The 17,856-nt window shown below is 44.1% G+C and overlaps 1 protein-coding gene across 2 annotated transcripts in view; it reads right to left on the reverse strand.

Annotated features, from left to right (window-relative positions):
- The window catches only part of MGAT4D (MGAT4 family member D), a 41,800-nt gene extending 26,405 nt beyond the window's left edge, over positions 1-15,395 (reverse strand). The window contains exons 1-2 of one of the 2 annotated variants that reach the window (XM_079989500.1): positions 15,196-15,395; positions 2,265-2,426 (exon numbers count right to left, since the gene is read on the reverse strand). In XM_079989500.1, the coding sequence (XP_079845626.1) occupies positions 2,265-2,426; positions 15,196-15,286 (253 nt within the window). In that variant the 5' untranslated portion in view covers positions 15,287-15,395. The remainder of the gene's footprint in view (positions 1-2,264; positions 2,427-15,195) is intronic. The other variant, XM_079989501.1, reaches the window with a different exon arrangement.
- Between the last annotated feature and the right edge of the window lie 2,461 nt (positions 15,396-17,856).

Here is a 17,856-nt window from a genome sequence, read left to right on the forward strand (position 1 = left end):
CAGGGTTAAAATCCGCACTCAGCCATGAAGCTGAGTGCCTTTGGGGCAGTCACTGCCTCTCCTCAACTTAACCTATGCAACAATAACCGATGCAATCAAATAAAAACAAACAAACAGATAGTACTGCCTATTAAAGTTAGGAAAGGACTCACCGGCAAGAAATCTAGTAAAATTCCCTTACTGAGTTCTGATGATGAATTGCTGGTTAAAACACAGGACAGAATTGACCAACGATATGCATTGACCTAAGGCTGATATTTATTGCATGTGGGTTCATTGTGACAACCCAGCTACTGGAGGTTGTGCCATTTTAAAGATAGAAAGCCTGGAACCAGGCCTGTGCAGAGCTTCTCTGAGGCCTGGGGTGGGAGTCTTGTTAGAATGAGGTTATAAACTGAAACAAAAAAGCAGCCAGTCCCTGGCAGAGACCCCCAGCCAGCTTAGCCCTCTGAGTCCTGGGGCAAGTGTACCTGGCTGCCCCCGCCTCTGCATGGGTCTGCCTGGAACACTTAATATTTTTTAAGATACGGGTTAGGTCAGAATAGAGTCAGAGGTACTGCCAGACACTCCCCTAATGTAGCTGATGACAAAATTAACAGGTACATCCCTTAGGGAGGGAGCTGGATCTTTCTTAGACTTCAGAATGGGGCAAAAGTAGAGCTTCCACAACATCAACTAAGGGTGATGTATAATCTGGTTCTGTCTGTGTGGTTGAAATGGGAAAGTGAGACAGATTGGCAAGACACAGAGAAACACTGAGAGCTGATCTGATCTGATCTGGGGCAGTGGATCTGGCTGTCTTCTGGAGACTTCACTTATTCTCAACCTGTATATTTGTAAATAAACTCCTAGTTTTAAAACGCCGTAAGCCTTTAGAAACTTCTTTCCAAAGTAAACTGGTAAGCGCTGCACTCTAGAATGTCTCGTGGCTCTGAAAAATTCAGGCAAGCATTACAGTATCTACAACCTTTGTATAAACCCTTATATAAAATTTTGTGAAGGCAACAAATATTTTTTCAGACTTTGAGGGGGGAAAGACACTTTGCTGGGTGGGGTGGGGGTAGATCACTGCGTTCTATTTCCCAATCATACCCAAATAATTTATAAGAGGCTATCATTTAATTGAAGGGACGCAGGTGGCGCTGTGGGTTAAAGCCTCAGCGCCTAGGGCTTGCCGATCGAAAGGTCGGCGGTTCGAATCCCTGCGGCGGGGTGCGCTCCCGCTGCTCGGTCCCAGCGCCTGCCAACCTAGCAGTTCGAAAGCACCTCCGGGTGCAAGTAGATAAATAGGGACCGCTTACCAGCGGGAAGGTAAACGGCGTTTCTGTGTGCAGCTCTGGCTCGCCAGAGCAGCGATGTCACGCTGGCCACGTGACCCGGAAGTGTCTCCGGACAGCGCTGGCCCCTGGCCTCTTAAGTGAGATGGGCGCACAACCCCAGAGTCTGTCAAGACTGGCCCGTACGGGCAGGGGTACCTTTACCTTTACTTATCATTTAATTGAAAATTAGAGAGCTGGTTTTGACCTATAAAGCTTTAAGCAGCTCAAGACTGCAGGACCTCAAGGCCCACTTCTCTCCATAAGGACCTACGCAGACCCTGAGATCACCCTCTGAGGCCCTTCTTTGTGTGCCTCCTCCACAAGAGGTCCGGAGTGTGGCAACACGAGAGTGGGCCTTTTCTGCAGTGCCTCCCTGTTTGTGGAATGCTCTCCCCGGAGAGGTTCAGCTGGCGCCTTCATTATGCACATTTGGACACCAAGCGAAAATGTTCTTCTTCAACCAGGTTAACATCCAACACCCTTTTAAATGTGCTATGGGAGGGGGTGAGGTGGGATTATTAGTTTGTTTTTATTATATATTTTGTGTTCTTTTAATCTTGTATTTTTATGTTGTGAACCACCCTGAGTTCTATGGATGAAGGGTGGCATACAAATTTAATAAATAATATCTATCTTGTAGTTTCTTCTAAAATACTGCATTTTGATGTGTCTCCTCCACAAACCAGCTTTGATCAGAAATGAGAAAAAGAATTATTGAGCTGTGTTTTCAGTTGGTGTGTACACAGCCTTATTCTCTGCTTTCTTGGATTTCCCTTATGCCTTCTGTTCCCCACCTCTGTGTCTTTCTGACTTCCCACTGCCCAGCATCGCATCACATGCTCCCATTAAAATCCATAGACCTCCATTAAGATCCATGTTTCCTTTCTGAGAAAGTAATGACTTCACAAGTTGTTAAAAACCCCCCAAAAAACCCTCAACACAAACCTGTAAAATTTCCGGAAGTGCTGGCTAGCTCACCAATGAATTGCTTGATTTCATTTAGGACACTGTTCAGCTCTTGGGATCTTTTTTTGTTTTCCTTTTCAGCAAAGAAGAGTCTTTGGCGAAGTTCCAAAAGCTGTCTTTGGTTCAAATCTAAAATGCTTCCTGCAATTGTAAAGGCAAATTATCTTCTTCGGAAGGAAGTAATTCATTTCCTTAAGTAAAAGAAGGGTTAAACACTTTCAGACTGATCATTCATTCACAGAAGGAAAAGTGGAAAATACACACCCTTTTTTAAATCCTTTGTGTATGGATTTATACATAAATGCACTTATTATTTTAAGCAATGTGTAAACATAAACTAATCTTCACAAAGCTCACTCCTCCTCTCCAACCTCCCATAAATCTGGATTATTGACCATGCCTTTCCTCACCAACACATAGTCAGACTATAGATGAATGAGTCTATTGTGATTTATGCCTCCCACAAGTGCCTTACAATGAACCTGTTAAACACTGCTATTACAAAAGCCTGCTGATCATTGAACAACATGTAGCTGAATTCCATGCAGGTTTTGACCTGAAGAAACTTAACTAACTGGTAGTGGAATTTCTAATTTACAGCAGTAGAATGAGGTCGAATTCAGAGCCTGCTTTTCAGTAGCGCTAACGGAACAGTATACACACATCCAAAACAGCCTGTCTTCCAGGGGTGGCTTTTAAATATTGTATAGCACTTATTGAATTAATGTATAATTAATGCGCTGTATAAGTGTTTACTAATCGAAGCAAGTCCCTGATCTGCCCATGTCCCCATGGTTACCACAGCCATCAAGCAAGTAGAAAATAGTGACAGGGCGCTACTTTTAGGGTGCACATTGTTGCTTCTTCAGCCCCAGTGACTGAACACCCTCAGTCAACAATATATTTTACATAGCTCTTTGGCAATAATGACACTTCCTGTTTCTTTCCCACTTCTGACACCCCCATATCAACAAGAGGGATAAGAAGCAGCTGTTCCACTTGCCACAAGTGAGCAAGAGTTATTATCCAAATGAGAAAGGAACTCAGGAGAAGTGGAATTTTTAAAGGGGGTGTGTGGATATCCAACATAGTGTCTTGTTCCAACTCAAACAGTGTTATCAAAAGTACTTCCTTCTACCGAGCTAGCATTGAACTATGTAAAACAGGTGAGCTACCCAGCTCAGTGGCACTTGATTTCTGCTTACGTAACCATTTTACAATCTTGTGTGCATTTACAATGAGCGATAGGTCCACCTCCATTTATTACTGCTCATGTGTGCAAAATTACTGTCTGCATCACCTTATATAATAAAAGCTTGTTAAGGACTATGCCTCCAGTTGTTTCCCTGTTCAGATGGAAATTTGACATATGCAAAGTGTACAGACGTCTGGCCTTTGATTTTATTATCAAATCTGAAGGTGGAGGCTGTACATAAAAATACTAGGTGAGGCCTTTGGGCAACAACATCATTATGTGAAGCTCCTGCAGCTGTGGGAATATTGTTGTTGTGTTAATAGTTCTTGTATATACATGGAGAGAGAAAAATATGCACCTATGTTCTATATATAGATCTACTAATGGCTAACAGCAATTCTCTGTTGGAGAAATGCAATTTTAAGGACGGATATAATCAGACATATTTCGAAAGAAAAATCTTACAATGTTTTGGACAATCTTCCTGAGCATTTATGTCAAAAAGATGTTTTATCACACACACACAAAATAATAAAACCACTCAGTGTAGAAAAAAATCACCCCTGCACACATGGGAAGTATGAGAAGTGCTGCAGAACACTCAGCATCGATAACCTTCTACAGCTGTGTTCTACACAGTGCTTTTCTCCTCAGGAGCTGAGGAAGTCCCTATTCAAAACAAATCTCCCGGCCATGATGAAAAAATTGATGACAGTTTAAATGTGAGAGGTATACAACTAGGCAGGGGCACCAGACAGCAGTTGAGAAAGGCCAGAACATCACAGTCGAAAATTCAAGTGTAAAAGACAGAGGCAGAGTATTTATACACTAATACTAGAAGCCTCTGAGTCAAGATGGGTGAACTGGAGTGCTTGGCCTTAGAGGACAAGATTGATACAGTATAACAGAAACCTGGTAGAATGGAGAGAGCCTGTAGGACTCTGCTTATAGATTTTAATGTTACCTATGTTGGTTGATTCCACTGAGGGGATCAGACCCTGTGTGAGCAGAATGCTGTCCAGTCTGGACACCGTACCATGGCGTCCAGATTGGAATGTATGGCTGGTGTCTCCTGGGTTTTGCTCACCCCAAATGTCGTAGAGACCCCTGTTTTTTAGCATTTTTAGTAACTTGTAAGAGTCCCTAGTTGTTGGGGGTTTCCTTCGGAGGAAGGTTGCCCATCGAATTGTAGGGTGAATGTCTTTCAGAGATATACCTTTCATATTTAGGTTGAGGTCCCCTCCTAGGATTGCTTCCCCTTCAGAGAAGGAGAGGAACTTGTTTAGTGTCTTCTGGAAGAATTCTAGTTGTTTCGAGTTTGGGGCATATATGGAGCCAATTGTCAGTTTAATTTTGCCATCTAGTGTCCCTTTAGCGAAAATGAATCTGCCTTTTTTGTCCTTTAGGACTGTTGTGGCAGTGAAGTTCAGGTCTCTACTGAGTATTATAGCTTGTGCAGCCCATTGTTGACAGAAGCGGGGGTCACTCAGGAGTTTGCTCCCTTTGGGTGGGTTGTGTATTTCTTGTAAGAAGGCGATGTGTGGTTTCATGGTGTTTATGTATGAGGTGGTGCGTTTTCTTTTTATGGGGTTTCCCAGCCCCCTCACATTTAATGTAATTGCTTTTAGGTTAGCCATCTTGCTTATCTATTATGTAGGGTGATTCCTTGCCAACTTGTCCAGGTTGTCCTGTGTCTCTCACTTTGTGTTGTTTAACAAACCAGTGGGGTTGTGCTGACCTAGCGTGTGGTGGGTGGGGGATTAGTGGGATTAGGATCAGATTTGGGTTAAAGAGTGGGGGATAGATTATAGAGAGTATCCTATATGTAGTCATATAGGTGTTAATCACCAGTCCTTCAGTTTGAGGTGTTTTCTGGGTGCTTCATTCAGCTGTGGTTGTTGTTGTAGGGTCGTCCATCTGTGATGTGTTGGTTTGGTTGATCCTGGTCTGTTGTCTTGTGCTGCGTGTTTGGCGGGATGCTTCTGTGCGTGGTGGTGGTTGCCTGTGCTGGTTAGCATTGTTGTGTCACTTCTGTTGCTTCTTTTTCCTCTTTACTGTCATCCAGTTGTTTGATGTTGTTGTTGTTTCATCGTGGTGGTCATGACTGTCACTCGGTGGGTCTGTTGGTTGCCATTCCAGTGGAGGGTTGAGTTCAAGGTTCTTCAGTAGTTGCAGGGCTTCAGGTATGTTGGCAGCCATGTGTTGTGTTGTGTTGGTTGTTACTATAAGGCAGAAGGGGAAGCCCCATCGGTACTTGATCCCTGTTTGTTGGAGACGCTGGGTGCATGGGCGTAGGTTTTCCTCCGATTTAGGGTGTCCTGAGATAAATCCTGTAAGGCCAATATGGGGTTGTCTCCATATCAAAGGCTTGTTGTTGAGTTTCTGAGGTTGTTCCATACCTCTTCTTTCTTTTTGTAGCGTGTGAAGCATACAATAATGTCTCGTGGGGGGGGGGGCGTTGGGTTTCGGCATAGGTTTTAGGGCTCTGTGAGCCCTCTCCAGGTTGTTTACCTCAAGTGTCAGGTTTGGGATTGTATTTTTCAGCCAGGGTACAATTAGGTCTGCTGGGCTTTTCTCCTCCACTTTTTCAGAAAAGTTGCGGGAGTGGATGTTGCAGCGTCTACTACGGTCTTTAAGGTCTGCCTGTTTGATTTTCATGGCTGTATTTTCCATTTCTATTGTTTCCAGGTGGCTTTCCAGTTTAGCCAATTCATTATTGACACGTGTGTTCTCCTCTCGGTACTTCTCTATTATTCTTTCTTGTATTTGGTTCTTGTTTTCTAGAGTTTCCACTTTGGAAGTCATGTCACTGAATGCTTTCAATAGTTCTGTTAGTCTCATTTTCACTTCCTTCGGTTCTTCTTTTGTTGCTGGGTCGTTGTCATCTTGGGGTGTGTGTGTGTTGTGTTCTTGGTGCTGTTTGCCATCTCCCTGGTTGTTGTCATCACAGTCTCGTTGGTGTTTTTGGTTTCAAATCTGCTTGGTATCCTCTTGGAGCAGGGCGTGTTGTGGTTAGGAGTTGCGCTGGTGGTGGTGGTTCCTGGGTGTTGCTGAGCTGTTAAGCTGAACAGGCATTGTTGACTGGTGGCTTTTACAGAGTGTCTGGATTAGGCGGTGATTAGTGTCCCATCTGGGCTGTGCTTTAAAGGCTTCTCTGGGGTTCCCGCAGTCTCCTCAGCAGTGTTGCCGGGGTGGGGTGGGGCAGCCGAGTAGACAGATGAGTAAGCCAACAGACAGATGGTTCACGTAAAGGGGTTGGTAGGCAGGGGTATGAGAGATTGGTGGGATGGGGTCAGAGGGAGAGTGTATGTTTGGGGGGGTTATTTGTGGGTGCACCTGTGTGTACACGTCTGTGCACAGGTACTCACAAGAGGAGTATTGGGGTCCAGTCGAGGGTGGAGGTAGGGGTTAGGGGTTTGTAGTAAAGAATTAGGAATTTAAGGTTGGCAAGGATGTGTTCAGGAGCAGAACCCAACAAAGACATTGTTGAAGGTGAAAAAGGAGGGGAGGAAAGGGGGAGAAGCAGGGGAGGGGAGGGATGGAAGTCAGAGTAAAGTAAAGAAGGGAGAGAGGAAAGGAGGGAGGGAGATAAGAAAGAAAGAAAGAAAGAAAGAAAGAAAGAAAGAAAGAAAGAAAGAAGTAAAAGGGGGGAAGAGACAAAGAAAGATGAAAATGCTTGGTTGCAGTGGTGGTTCTAGTTATAGTATGAGGTAAAAGACCCCTGGGGAGGGGGGATTACTAATGAAAGTGTGTGGGAAGGTATGTATGTGTATGTAGATTTTAGGGTTAGGAGGGTAAGATGGACTAGAAAAGCAGACTAAATCAAAGAGGGAAAGCAGGGGGGTGGGGAGGGGAGATGAAAGATCTGAAGATGTCGAAGTTGTGATGCCTGGCAGTAGTATTTGTATATCAAATGCCAAGGGTAAAAATAATGTAGAAATGAAAATATATAGAAAGCCCTCTTGAGAGGGGCAGATATAATATAATAGTGTGTGTGTGTGTGTTCGTGTATGTATGTGCTCTTTTAAAGAGAAGGAGGGTGGAAAGGGGGAAGGAGGAAAGGAAAAGAAAGGAAAAGAAAAAGGGAGGGGGAAGGGTACTAGTGGCAATAGCACTGATATGGGGGGAAATATTTTTATTTTATTTTATTTTATTTTTTAGAGGGGATGGTAATAGTTGCAGGACAATGGGGGAAGGTAAGGCTCCCCCCTCAAAAACAGACAAACGAAGAAACTAAAGGGGGACTAAAAGGAAAAGAGGAATAATAATGATAGTAATAATAATAAAAAGGAATTTTGTTTGGGGAAAAAAGGTAATAATAATGATAAAAAATAGTAATTGAAAAAATGTTTCCTCCTTTTTTCAAAGAATAGAAATGAGGGCAGAGAATGGGATAAAAATAAAACAAATACAGAAAATAGGGAAAATATGTTAGAGAGGGGTAGATTGGTAAAAATAAAGTAAAAAATATTGGGAAGGAAGGAAAGGGGACAGCAGCAGCAGCAGGAACAACAAAAGCCCCCCCCCCCTTTTTGGGAGGGGATGGAAAATGTGTTTTTAAGTAATATATGGATGTATTTTTAAAATGGTAGTAATAATAATTTAATGAAAGGGCTGAAGACTTGGGGAAGGGGAAAGGGAAAAAGGGGGGGTTTTAAATATATGAAAGGGGGGCAAGTTTTATGTTTTTTTAAAAATTAGAGGATAGAGTTAATGATAATAATATAATATAAAAAGTTGATATATATATGTTTTTAAAAATAGAAGGGAAAAAATAGTAAAACACACATGCACACAAAAAGGAAATAAAAAATTGAAAATTGAAAAAGGCGAGGTCTTTTCCCAGCGGGTTTCCCTCTGGGCTTCAGCCTGCTTCTGGTGCGCTAGATGTCTGGATGGATGGCTGGGCGTCCCTCGACAGAGGTTTGCGCAGCCTTCCTCTTGCTTCCTCTGCCTGCTTTTTGGTCAATCCTTTTCAAACTAAATATCCTGTAATGATACCATATTAGAAGACTGCCTTTCTAGATAATCAGCTCTTCAACATGCAATTTCATTTTGTTTTCCCCCTCTCAAATCACCCTATTCAGTTTCACATAAGACTCTTAAGAGTAGCTCAAGATTATGTTTGTAGAAGATCTACTTTCACAAGGAGAAAAGCCGTAATAAAACATGTATTGTGTTTTGTGAATGCCTCATGTAGCACTTGTCAATTATTATGGATTTATTTGGGAGACTCATGAATTAGTTTAGTTTCCACACTGGCTCACTGCCATTCTATGGGGACAGATTCACCACTTGGAACATCAACCTAAACTTGACGTGAGGGAGGCTGGATAAGAGACTGCTACCCAATGCTTTAGCTGTCTGTCTTGTTAGGCATTCTTGTGTACCACTTTTCAATACTACCCCAATTCTAAGCACATTTATGTGGAAGAAAAGCTAGTATGTTTCAATCTTATCAGTCTGATTTGCTTGTACGTCTACTTGGGACACACTGCAAACTGTGGTTTGAGTGGTATGTACAGATGGGGATTATATTTATTAAGAAGTCAGGAAGGCAAGCAGGAACAAAAAGCAACACACAAAGAAAGAACATGCAGTCTTTTTGTCTCATGTTTGTTTAAAATGCCTATGTCAACTTGACCCAAAATGTCACACGCAAGCTAGTTGGCCAGTGCTCCACAGTTAAGTATTTGTATTTATATCTCCATTTGTTCTGCCTTCTATCTGCCTGGCACCCTCCTACTTTTCAACTGAATTTCTGCTAGTTGTGTATGACAGAACTGCCTCTTGTTCATAATCTAAGGATTGGATGCCCCAATTTCTAAGAAATCCTACAATAATGGAACAGCTTTGCATTACTCTGGAACCAAAGAGACCCCACCATTCTGTCACTGGAACAGACACCATCTCCAACACATCCTTGGACTGGAAGGAAAGGGGAGGGGAACACACAACCAGAAAAAAATAAAATAAAAATGGTGCTGCAAGCCCTGTCAATAACCATCAAGCAGTGACTATGCCCACATACAGAGCATACTGCCCACATACAGAGGTACCCAATGAACACACAATGAAATCCACGTACTGCTAGCACATGCATCCCTGCATTGCCGCATAAATAACACACATGATAATGCCACAGTGCCTCTGCTCTACCAGTACCATTGGCACAACCAGCCAAGACCCCACTACTGCAAGTCCCAGGAATCCCTACAGGCAACCTCCCTTAGGCTCCTGAGGAGAGGAGAGCCTATACAACATAATACACACATAGCTCCCTGGGCAGAGAGCCTGGAGAGATTGCATACAGAGCTCCTGAGATAAGGATTCAAGACCCACCCTGGGAAGAAAATACTCTTTCCAGAAGCAGTCAAGGGGAGCTGCCAGGGCATGCAAGTGCAGCCACAGACACACTGAGAGCAGCAGCCTTCAGTGCCCCACTTACAGGGCATAGGATTGGCAAGCAGGAGATATCCCTACTCAACCCTGTGAAGGAACAGCAAGGAGCATCCTGGGCCCTGCTTGTCATGGGATTAACACAGAACATGGTGTGGGATGGATCCTGTATTTGTGGGAGAATGACCTGTGTAAGGACAGGGAAACAGGGAAAGAATAATGAGCAATTGTCAGTAGCTGGAACACACAGTCCTTGAACCTAGATGCACAGTGGATGTTTGTGAGGCAGTGAGGGAGAAGGTGGATTGGTGCCACCTGGGTGCTCAGCCAGTGTTCATGCCACAGTCTCCTTCCTGTGGAGGGAGACACTGTAGTGATTATATATGTACTTCCTTTTTTATGGTTGTAGTGAAACACTCTTTGTAACAGCTCTTTAATTTGCTCCATGCACCCAAGCTGTGATATTGCAAGGCAGACGCACTTGTGAGTGTTTAGCCAGCAGTGGCAATGGGTGCAATGGAGAGTCTGGCTTTTGGCAGCAGAGAACTTACCTACATGAGCCTACATGGGCAAAAAGTGCTTCCCCTGTGTGATGAAGACAAAGCTCCCCACTTCTGGGTTGGAAAGAGTATTAAAGCAAAATATTTTAGTCTAGACACAGATTCCCAGCTTTCACTGTTAAAACAACTGGGGTGGGGGGAGTTTCAAGCATTTGTAGAACCTAAGATACAAGGCAAAATGTACAGGCACTATTTTCCTCGTGTGAAAGTAACTAGCCTGATTCCACCTTTCAGTGATTTAGTCTCTCCCCCCCCCCCAAAAAAAAAAAAATAATTAAGAAGTCTGCAGGTTGGTATGGAATTTTGTATTGGATGTCTGTGTCTTGATTCCAAGGTGAGGTATCAATTAAGGTTATAGCGGAGAAATGTTAGCAATGTGCTCAATTTCCCACATGTGTTCCATGTGCAGGTAGTTTTGTGTCCTTTCTCCTTGTAAAGTTCAATGAGACTTAATCCCATGTATATATATGACTGAATGTCCTAGAGTCACAAGTACAGTACCACAAGATTAGTCAATTTAAATCTCAGGGGCAAGAAATATATCGACTTTCACTTTGCAGTTAAGCCAATAATGTTAAAATCAAATAGAACTCTTTATCTCTCATTTACATAGAGTAGGACATAACATATTAGATAGAACCTAACAATGATCTCATAAATCATGCTCACATACTTGATGACTACTGATATTCTCCAAATTTATCTATTTAACTAAATTAAAAGCAGCATAACATAAGAAAACATTCATACAATGGCTTGGATCCTAAGATAAGTTAACTTTAGGAAGTTCATGGAAACAATATTTCCCACCCCTTCCCTCCCCAGTGGCCACTTATGCCTCCGAAAAGTCTCTCCAGACAGTGGGGGCCCTCCTGAGCAATGTGGAATGGAGGCAGGAGAAGCTTCCTTCCATGAACTTCCTTAACTTACTTATCATAGAATCCAAGCCATACTATATATATCATTTCCTTCCTTCCTCCCTCCCTCCCTCCCTCCCTCCCTCCCTCCTTCCCTCTCCCTCTCTCTCTCTCTCTCTCTCACACACACACACACACACACACACCCTCAGCTTTCACCTGGTAGCGACCATTCCAGGAAGCTTCCTCAGTGGGAGAGATGGGAAACCTGGCTCATTCCATCAGCTCTGGTGAAGGACCAGCTCTATCAGGTATCTCCTGTCCCTGAACCATTTTCATTCCAGCTGATCATTATAAGAACTATTTAACTTTAAGAACTCAGTGGCGTAGCGTGGGTTGTCAGCACCCAGGGCAAGGCAAGTAATTTGCGCCCCCTAACCCCCAGATGTTGCGCCCGGTGCGGCTGGCCCCCCTGCACCCCCCACGCTACGCCACTGTAAGAACTGGCCCCCAAATTTGCTTCCCTGCCTCTTTCCTCCCCATCCTCTTTTCCGTTTGTGTTCTGTCTCTTAGACTGTAAGCCTGCAGACACCATCTTGTTTTAATTGATAACATGCAAGCTGCTCTGAGAGCCTTTTTGGCTGAAGAGTGGGGTACAAGTGCTTGTTGTTGGCATCCATCTGTCTCAAGGGACAATGGAGTGCACATCTGGGGTGAAGTCAAACTGCTGTGTTAGCAGCACTGAAGTGACCTCCTTGGGGCACAAGCCTGGGCAGTGTGTATGGAGATCCTGAGCTGCCCAGATGACAAGACAGCAATATCAAAAGCAATTACAATGTGAAAAACTGAAGTCTCTGAAAGTCTTTGGAAGTCCTTCAGTTTGTTAGTTTTGATGTTTTGAATTAGTCCATAAAGTTTTTCACATTGTAATTGTTTCTGGCCATCGTGTTGCTTTTGATATTGCTGACTCATATTTGATATTGCTGACTCATATTGTGCAACACAGGGGTTTGTTTGTTTACCCATGCATGGTCCAGAAGGAGGCATAAAAGGCACCATCCAACTGTCTGAGGGACTCCACTGCATATTTGTGTAGGGTTACTTCTTAGGCTTTTTTCTTCTCCCAAAGATATCCCACAAGGCAGCAGAGCTTTAGGATCAGAGATGGGCTACCTTCCCAGAATGATGAGCCCCATCTGCCCCTCACTTCCCTCTACAGCATGTGCAAAAACTGCCTTCTTCTACTTAACCATTGGACCCACTATTGGTCTTGTGCTCTCAATCCTTTACAGTCTGTCTTCACATGCAGGGGACGTCTTTAACTCACCAAGGGTTTGAGACCCATCAGCTACCCTCACCCGGTTTAGCCCACCAGTCAAAGCCATTTCCTGGTGTGCGGATACTGTTGCATGTTGACAGCTTCTAGGTGCCACAGGTGAGAGCTGAGTGCAGGGTGGGGATCAAAGTGTTGAATTTGCAGTGTCCCGTGCACAGCGGAATGATGAGGAATACGTGCACATACTCTAAATTGCTTTATTTACATTTCAAAGCTGGTAGATTACAGAAAAACATCTTGCCTCTGCCGGAGCAGAGAAAGCATCCTCTCTCCTCTGAAGCACGGAGAGAAAAAAACGCTGTGTGAACAGTGAAAAACAGGAAACCAGTGTACGTCACATCCAGTCTCCTTTCCCATGAGAAACTCCAACAGCAACTCTGACTGGAATGTAAACATTGTCTTGTGACAAGCATTTCGCTGCACAGTGAAGAGAGCAGAAACCAACATCCTCCCCCTTTCTGTGAACATCACTGGGCAGCGTGTTCGTACAATTTCAGTACAAACCCAACTTCTGCACATAGGTACAGTGTTGATCCCTTGATACAATCTTGGACAATACATCAGCAGGAATTTCATTACCTGGCATATAGGACACCGTTACGAGTCCCTTCTGAATACGTTCCCTAGCATGTTGCAACTTCAGTTGCAAGTGCTTCGTGCTTTGCTTACAACCTTCAGAATTCAGCAAAGCCAAACATGCTTTGTTGTCCTGGTAAACCTGGATTGGACATTTGACAGGAATTTTCATGTCTTTGCACAATTGTAACAACCATTCACAATCTTTGAGTGAATAAGACAGTGCATTCAGTTCAGCTTCACAAGTACTTAAGCTAACTGTTGTTTGCTTCTTGCATGACCAATCAAATAGACCCTGATTGTACATATAGCAAACTCCAGACGTGCTTTTCCTGTCTGTAGTGTCACTTCCAAAACTTGCATCTGCAAATATCTCAAGACCACCAGACTTCTGATTGTTAAATCTCAGTCTGTAATGCATAGTGCCTTTCAAATACCGCGCTATGCGTTTCAGAGCTTTCCAATCCTTAACAGTAGGATTGTTGACTTGTCTGCTTAGCAAATTACAGCTAACAGCAATGTCTGGTCTTGAACATCTGGCAATGAAGTTTAGCTTGCCTAGCACACTTCTGTACAGTGTAGTGTCAGAAAATGCTTCTTCAGTGTCATCTACCTGATAACCTGTTGTCATCGGTGTGTCTACAGGGTTAGCATCCATCAGGTTTAGTTTGCTTAACACATCAGCAATTTTCTGTGACTGGTGTACTAGAATGTTACCAGCTTGATCTCTCTCTATTTCAAGAGATAGGTAGTTGTTTACCTCACCAAGATCTTTCATGTCAAAGTGTTCTTTCAGTTGAGCTAGGGCGTTATTGTACATTGTGACATCCTTCCAAAAGAATAAAAGATCATCAACATAAAACAAGCAATACAGTTTCTTTTGCCCCTCCTCTTTGACAAATACACATGGATCAGCTTTCCCTTGCATAAAACCTAGAGAAAACAATACTTCAGTGAGTTTTGCGTGCCAACACCGTGCACCCCACAAATCCCACAAGCACTCTAATTTTAAAATATTTCTATAGAAGAGCCAATTTGAGTGATTATTCTGGGCATCAACCATCACTGTGCATGTAGCCAATGCAATGTCTCAACAATTAGTAATTAGCAGGAAAAGCTATTTGGCACTTCACTGTTCAGCCCCATTAGGGTGGCTTTAGTGGCATGCTAGTCGTTTTTGTGTCTGCGATACATTCATTATTCTGGGCCACTACAACTTTCTGAATTTGGGTAGGGAGTAAAAAACACACCCACGCATTCATAGCTGTCAACGTTTCCCTTTTTTTAAAAGGGGAAATTCCCTTATTCCGAATAGGATTCCTCGCAAGAAAAGGGAAAAGTTGACAGCTATGCACATTGCATCAAGTGTGATTAGTGACTGACACGCATTTAAACAGCTGCGTTGTTGTCACAGCATTCAACGAAGGGGTTGTCCGCACAGGGTGTTTAGCTGAAGACATCAATTCAGCACATCAAAACCCACAAACCATGCAGTAAAGTTATGCAGCTCTCCGTGCTAATCTTACTTCGTCCATACGGCAGAGAACATCGCTGGGACTCCGCAGATGGCACAACCCACAAAAGGAGTTCAGGACCTATAAGAGGCAAACGCCGTCCAGACGAACCCCCGGAGCCCGGAGAGCAGCGCCCGGCCGATCAGAGCCAAGCGGGACCTGGGCTGCTGCTGGCGAGGAGCGCGCACAGCCGTCGCCCGCGCAGGTGGCGGTTAGCGGGAGTTGGGAGCCGTGGCCCGGAGGCTGCGGAGCGCGCGGTCCCGCGGGGAGCCTGCAGGCTGCAGGTGCGCCTCCTCAGCCGCTTGCCCTGGGAGAAGCGAGGCGCAGCCGTGCCGCCCGTCTCCTCCGAAGGGGGCCATCTTCCCTCGTCTCTTTCCCGCCAACCAGCCAAGCCCTCCTCCTCCTGCCCCAGGCCGGGCCGGGGCGCGCGCCAGCAGCAGACTTTCCTCCGCCCGCCTTTTCCCGCTTCTCACCTCCGCTCCCGCTCCGGGCGGCGTACCAGGCGAAGGAGAAGAGCGCGCTGAGGCACACAAACGTCAAGGCGCTGGTCAGACGGAGCCTCATTTCTCGGCCCCCCGGCGAGGCTGCTCGAGGTCCTCGGCGGCAGCGGCGCCTCGAAGCGCTGCTCTGCCCGTCGCCTCACCGCCTTTGTTTGGCTTCGTGCAGCTGCGTCTCGCTGTCCCGCTCGCCCGCCGTGTTTTGCTTGACGCCCTGAGGCGGCGGCGGCGGCTGTGTGTGTGTGTGTGTGTGTGTTGTGTTTGTTTGTTCCCCTCACGCCTCGTTGCCCCTCTGGGAAGAGTTATTATCTGCCGAAAGGCGCCTGGCCAAGTTCACAGGTGCGGGGATCCGATTCCGCACTTCTCTCTCTCAGCCTTGGCTGCTGCTCCAGCAACGCGGGTCCAGCTCCTCCTCAGCTCTTCCTCGCGTTTGCAGGAACTTGTGGCGCAAGGCATCGACCATCTCTCTCACACCCAAGAGCGAGCGACTGAAATGTTTCTGGCGCTTCCCCGGAGGGAATCGCTGGAGCCGCGAGCCCAATCAGGGAAGAGTCGCCGCCGCCGCCGCCGCCGCCCCTCCCTCCCGCTTTAATGTATAAGTCAACAACCTGTGCAACCTGCTTCGCTTTCTCGGAAACATTTGAATTGCAGACCCTGTGGGCAAGTGGCCAAAGTGAGAGGTTGGAGAGGGATAGGTCTGGCGCCTGGATTTTAAAAGGCAGCGATACCCGCCCTCATTCTTAGGTGCAGTCGCGAGAACTTCGGCACATTTCTGTTCGAACGCGCGGAGTATTGTGACGTAGCAATTCCAGGGGTTTGCATGTTGAACCGGGCAACTGAAACTTGCCCCCAAAACTGCTGCAGCTCTAGTTATGGCACTTCTTTGGCCCAGTAAAGCATATCTTCTTGCGTCAGTGTTGTTATTTTTTTTTAAAGCGACTCTTTACAAGTTTGAATGGAAAAGAATCCCTTGTTCACTGATGCAACTTTTTCAGATATCTGTACTGCTGTTTGAATGTGGTTTCTATATCTTAAGTATTTTCAGTATTGCTTTATGAAAATTGAGCAAGTCCTTCTTCACGGTAAGGTCAAGGTACAAAAGCCATAGAGAAATTAAAATCAGCATTGTAACCTTTCAGTCTCGGTGAAGGACCCAGAATTCTGCAAAGCCGAAAGAAGCAGAGTGCTCTATTTGTTTGATGAAATGAGCATTTTGAGGTTTAAAAGTCAATATTCTTTTTCTTTGATTTTCACATAAGTTCTCAATGTGTCAATTGCACTTGCTTGCAGATTCTTTTTAATCATTCATTCCAGTTCTAGCCAAAACATGTAGTGTTTATCCTAAATACAAACATGAATTGCATTTCCATCTTGAAAGTTCAATATGCTCTCAGGCTGACACATTGGCAAGTCTCCAGGGAAAGTTGTAGAGCAGCAACTAAAAATGCTTATGTGTTCTTCCCGCATGGTGGCAGGAATGCAATAAATAAATGCACCATTCTTAGACAACTGAGATTGTGACAGGATACAGAGGAGGAAACTGTTTCCTTGATATTTTAGATTCTGGTGAAAGTATCTTCTGCAAAGGGTACTTTGTAGCAGGAGCACTTTTAAGCTATACATTAAGCTACTTAACTTTCATCAGTGTGACCTTCCTTTATTTAGCAGTTTACAAGGACAGTTTTACTGCCCCTCTTAATAGTCATTATAAATCATAAATGATTATTATTTGTTCATGGTACCCATGAGTGTACTAGAGTCTGTAATGAGCAACATAAATAGATAGTCTGCCCTATAGAGCTTGCAGTGTGATTTCTGGAATAAAAAAAACCCCACTGAAAGTGAACAGAGAATGGGAACAAAGGAATTCTAAACAGTTACCGTATTTGATGGCTCTGGCATATATAGTAAGACCCATCTCTTTATTATTAGCACATAATTATCATTGTAGCCAATTAAGTATGTAAGCTGTGCATTATTCACATTGTAGAACATGATTGTAAGGTGTGGTTCAGTTTTATAAACTAACTACACAACTGAATATTGTACAATAAGTCTTTTTTCTGAATAACTAAATCAAAGTGATTCAGTTTTCAAATTTTAGGCAGGCTCCTGAAGTAAAGGCAATGGTAATATTTGACAAAAGACAAGTATATTAAAGTATATCCTATATATGTTGTGCCTATTTCTTTCAGATGAATGAGTGCTAGGCAACATCTAAGTATAGATAAAAAATTTCACTGATCCATGAAAAATCAGACTGGTATTGGACCCCAAAGCTGTGTATTTGAATGTACATTTTACTATGTACATTTAGTTGCCAAGGATCACAAGCAAGTATGATGCAAATAGATGTCATTATCCTTGTAGAATAACCCGTGTAGAAGGCATGGTCAAAGGTCAGGATGAAATATTGATGAGTATAAGTGAAGTTCTCTGAAACCACTGACACCAGCTTATTTAGATTTAGAGTAGCTAGTTTCAATACCAAAAATAAAGGCTCATTGCAAATTGATTCTGCATTATCCTAAAGTATGTTCATTTGAAAACAAATGTAAACAGATTAAAGCAGTTGTGGCAATGTGGGTTGTATCCACATCTGCCAAATGCCATTGTCGGTATATGTACATCAGGGTC

The sequence above is a fragment of the Podarcis cretensis genome (assembly GCF_951804945.1).
Source record: "Podarcis cretensis genome assembly, chromosome: 9".
Lineage (NCBI taxonomy): Eukaryota > Metazoa > Chordata > Lepidosauria > Squamata > Lacertidae > Podarcis > Podarcis cretensis.